This window comes from Chaetura pelagica, unplaced genomic scaffold, assembly GCF_000747805.2.
Source record: "Chaetura pelagica isolate M959 unplaced genomic scaffold, ChaPel_1.0 scaffold264, whole genome shotgun sequence".
NCBI classification, from domain to species: domain Eukaryota; kingdom Metazoa; phylum Chordata; class Aves; order Apodiformes; family Apodidae; genus Chaetura; species Chaetura pelagica.
In genome coordinates this window covers 653,610-656,091 of record NW_009953064.1, presented here as the reverse complement: position 1 = coordinate 656,091, position 2,482 = coordinate 653,610, and the positions used below count along the sequence as shown (strand labels likewise).

Here is a 2,482-nt window from a genome sequence, read left to right as displayed (position 1 = left end):
GGCGTGTCCCCCCCGCCCGGGGCCGAGACAGACCATCCGGCATTCCCGCAGGATGACAGGGGATGCTCATCCCGGCGCCCCGCCCGGGCCCCCCCGCCCCGCAGCAGGTCCCGAACGCGCGGCGGCCGCGGTTGCCATGGCGACAGCGCTGGACCACGGGGGAGCATCGTCTCCGGGTTTGGGGGGAGGTACCTGCAAAACGGCACTTTCGGCCCCAAAAGCGCTGGGCAGCGGGCTGGGAGCGAGCCGTGGAGCCAGGGGCTGGGTCCTCAGCCCCGCTGCTGCCAGGAGGAGCGGGAGGGGATGTTTTTTTGGCGTCCCGCTCCGGTCTGAGCGCGCTCTGAGTCGCCTTCCACCTCCCGAGGAGCAGAGCTGCCCCAGGACAGGCTCATCTCCCTGGGCTGCCCGGAGTTAGGACAGTTCCGGCCACAACGGGGCAGAGACTGCCTGTTGTTTCTGCTCAGCCTTTCTTTCATACCTTCCTTCTGTCCTCCATCACATCCCAGAAATCCCGGAGAGGGGGGTGCATGGTGAATCCATTCCAGGGCAGGACCCCCAGCTTCCCAGGCCCTGAGCCAGAGCTCCTCATTAAAGCCCGTGGATGGAAGGCAGGGCTCTCCCAGCAAGACATCTGTTCAGTATTCCCAGGCTTCCCTGCAAACCTTGGTCAGAGCAGGTAAGGGAGTGGGGAAGGCTCCATGACAGCAGGAACCCATATGAGAGACAGGCATGGAGTTCAGGGCTAGTCCCCTCACTGCCTGTGGCTCAGGCTTTTTATGGCCCTTTTATATAGCCCAGACTAGGTTTCTGGATCTCTTCAGGGTTGTTTCCAGTTTGTCCACATGCCTCCTTCAGTCCCACACGGCTGAGGAGCTGCCCTCCAGGCAGGGGTCTGTCCTCCATGACCGTCTGCTGAGCCCTGAGCTTCTACCCACGAAACATCTTCACATGCCTGCAGTACAACCTATGGAGGTAAGTGTGAGCCTGCAGAAGGCTCCTCACCACCTGGAGGCTGGGAATGCCCAGGGTTGGTGAGCCCCAGACAGATTTTAAACCACTTTGCCTGCTGTGACCTTTGCTGTGGGGCATGAAGCCACTTGGTGCCTGCTGACATCCCTTCCTGCAGCCCTGGCAGAGCCCAAGCTGGGCACTGCAGGAGGCCAAGGCAGATACCATCCAGCAGGAGCAAGAGGAGCTGGCATGGAGAGGGGCTGGCACAGGTCAGGGTGGTGGGGAGACAGCAGAAGCTCCATCCAGTGCAGAGGAAGCAGCAAAACCCCAGAGGGCTGAGCACTGCCTGGAGCCCTGCTGTGTGTGGGGGAGAGCAGCACGGTCAAGCAGAGGGCAGGGCTGGGTGTTCTGGGCTATCCCAGGATTGGGAACCCAGGCTCAAATGTCACACATCCATTGGAGTTGAAACACTGGGGAAAGCTTCCTAGCAAGAAGGTCAGTTAGGCCATGGAAGGCATAGTGAGAGAGTGCAGTGCTCAGTCTGGACAAGTCACTGGGAGGCTGGCAGGGAACAGCCTGGCACTGGCAGAGGGGCCAGGCTGAATGAGCTAATCACTCGTTTTCCATCTCAGCATTTTATGGTTCTCTGAATTTTCACTCTGCTAAGAACAGGAGAGGGAAAACAACTGAAAAATGAGAGCAAAGGCAAGTGAAAGAGAGGAAAAACCCTGGGCCACACGGGAGTACTTGCCATGGCAGGAGCAGGGCAGTTACCTGCAGTGAACCCCCAGAACCCTTCACCCACCTTGTGCCATTGCTGAGCCCCATGCCCTGCAAGATGCCCTCCCCACTCAGCAGAAGGGCACGGGGGGTTTAGCTGGCAGGTGGAGGAGCTGACGAGGGACAGGGGGACCGGGATGTGGGAGGCAGATGATGTCTCCACACCAGCTCCAGAGCTGGCACCTCTGTGTCCCAGGAGCCTGCAGCCTGGAGAAGCAAGGCCCCCAGCAAAAAGGCTGGGGTGGGGAAGGGGGGAACGCAGGCAGGGGAGGCAGAGAGGAAGGGAGAGTAATTTAACATGACAGGCTGTTTATTTTGGCAAAAGAGGCTTTCTTTTTCAACAGATTTCAAAGCCCAGTCCCAGGGCTGGGAGGGGGGGTGCGGGGGGCACACAGAGGAGTGGGAGAACAGGGCTGCGAGAAGGCGCGTGCTGGGGCACCCGGCCGGAGGAGAGAGACGGAGATGAAAGCCCTGCCTGCTTGTTTGGGGAACTGCTGGGTTTTCACAGCCCTGGGTGTGCTTTGCACGCTCCAGCGGGGTCCCCCCCGGGCTGTCCCCACGGGCGCACCCGCGTGCACGTGCTTCCCCGCACGCACCCGCGCTGGTTCGCACGCTCCCCCAGCCCCGGCTCCCTCCGCCCGGCCAGAGGGCTCAGCTGGAGCCTTGGCTTCCCCCAGCCACTTCTCAAAAATGAGGCTGTTTATTCAGAAAAAAACCCACAAACGACAACAAGCAAAACACACACAAACCC

General features: G+C 60.6%; 1 protein-coding gene across 1 annotated transcript in view; it reads right to left on the bottom strand.

Annotated features, from left to right (window-relative positions):
- The window catches only part of LOC104387957 (chromosome unknown open reading frame, human C2orf54), a 3,453-nt gene extending 2,924 nt beyond the window's left edge, over positions 1–529 (bottom strand). The window contains 1 exon segment of the mRNA XM_009996758.1: positions 479–529. Coding sequence (XP_009995060.1) covers positions 479–529 — 51 coding nt within the window.
- Between the last annotated feature and the right edge of the window lie 1,953 nt (positions 530–2,482).